This window comes from Calidris pugnax, unplaced genomic scaffold, assembly GCF_001431845.1.
Source record: "Calidris pugnax isolate Ruff unplaced genomic scaffold, ASM143184v1 scaffold28, whole genome shotgun sequence".
Classification (NCBI taxonomy): Eukaryota; Metazoa; Chordata; class Aves; order Charadriiformes; family Scolopacidae; genus Calidris; species Calidris pugnax.
The window spans coordinates 10,215,440-10,216,888 of NW_015090842.1; the positions used below are offsets into that span (position 1 = coordinate 10,215,440).

Genomic DNA, 1,449 nt, shown 5'->3' on the forward strand with positions numbered 1-1,449 from the left:
AAAGAGGGGGGTGGGTTGGGGTTTGGGGGGGCTGCTGACCCACCCTCCTCATCATCATCATCCTCCGGCAGGGCCTGATCCTGGCGTCGGACGTGCAGCAGCTGCGGCAGGCCATCGAGGAGTGCAAGAGGGCCATCCTGGCGCTGCCCGAGCACTCCGAGCGGCAGAAGGACGCCGTGGTAGATGTACGAGGACGACGAGGAGGAGTCGGAGGCGCAGGGCGCCAAGTGATGCCCGACGCACCCCCCTGCCGCCCACAGCCCCTCCGGCTTCGCGCTGCCACCCTGGCCGGGCTCCTCCCGCGTGTGCCCCTTTGGTGTCTCCTGACCCCGTCCCCCCCATGAGCCAGCTCGGCCCCCTCTGCCCCCCCCTCCTGCCTCCCCTCTTTTCGTTTTTTACTGGTTCGTGTCTATTATTTTTTTTGAATACTTAATAAATTTATTGCTGTCCAGGTACCACCTGTCTGCGGCTCCTGGGGGAGGGAGGGAGGGATAGGGACCCTCTGCTGGGGGCTCTTCCCATGAAGTGGGGGGACTTGGGGACCCCATGTGCCCAAGGTGGCTGTGTCCGTGCCCTGAGCCCCTCACAGGCGATGCCTGTCCCCAGTGTGTCTCCTTGCAACATGTGCCCCACGCTGTCCTGCCCCATGGGGTCCAGCCCACCTGAGGTGGGGGTGTAGGTGCCACCTCACCTGGCTGCAGTGCCCAGGAGAGTAGCTGTGCCTTTGTCCCCACTGTCACACATCTCCCTGCTGGGATGGTGGCTGCCCCCTCCCTGTGCCAGGACAGCCTTGGCCCCTTGTCCCCCTGAGGACCTCAGGGTGATCCCCCAGGGCTGGGCATGTGCCTGGCTTTGGGGGACCCAGGGCACCCCCAGCCCAAACAGCCCTCAGCGCCCTTGCTCTGGGGACCCGTGACTCCAGTCTGGGTGCTGGGCTGCCCCCAGGGTGGGGGGCCAGGCTGTGGTGCCATGGGGCTGTGATCCCTGGGGACCACTGCTCCTTCCTGGAGCTTGTGTGTCCCTGTGTGGGCGTGGAGAGAGGGGCTGTGGGGGCAAGGGAAGGGGCTATGGGGCCAGGGCTGGGGGCTATGGGGGCAAGGGACAGTGGGGCTGGGGGCTATAGGGACAAGAGACTATGGGACTGGGGGCTCCAGGAGCAAGAATCTATAGGTCTAGGGGCTATGGTGACCAGGAGCTATAGGAACAAGGCACTAGGGAGTGGAGGCTATAGGGACAAGAAGCTATGGGGCTGGGGGGAAAGGGACTGTGGGGCTGGGGGCTATAGGGACAAGAAGCTATGGGGCTGGGGGCCCTGGGAGCAAGGATCTATAGGTCTAGGGGCCACGGCGACCGGGAGCTATAGGAACAAGGAACTAGGGTGTGGAGGCTATAGGGACAAGAAGCTATGGGGCTGGGGGCTATAGGGACAAGAAGCTATGGGGCTGGGGG

General features: G+C 64.3%; 1 protein-coding gene across 1 annotated transcript in view; it reads left to right on the forward strand.

Moving 5' to 3' along the window:
* Positions 1–47: 47 nt before the first annotated feature.
* Positions 48–1,449, forward strand: part of DEF8 (differentially expressed in FDCP 8 homolog (mouse)) — a gene marked incomplete at its 5' end in the record, with an annotated part of 5,774 nt that continues 4,372 nt past the window's right edge. The window contains one exon of the mRNA XM_014942157.1: positions 48–227. Within this exon, the coding sequence (XP_014797643.1) occupies positions 48–227 (180 nt within the window). The remainder of the gene's footprint in view (positions 228–1,449) is intronic.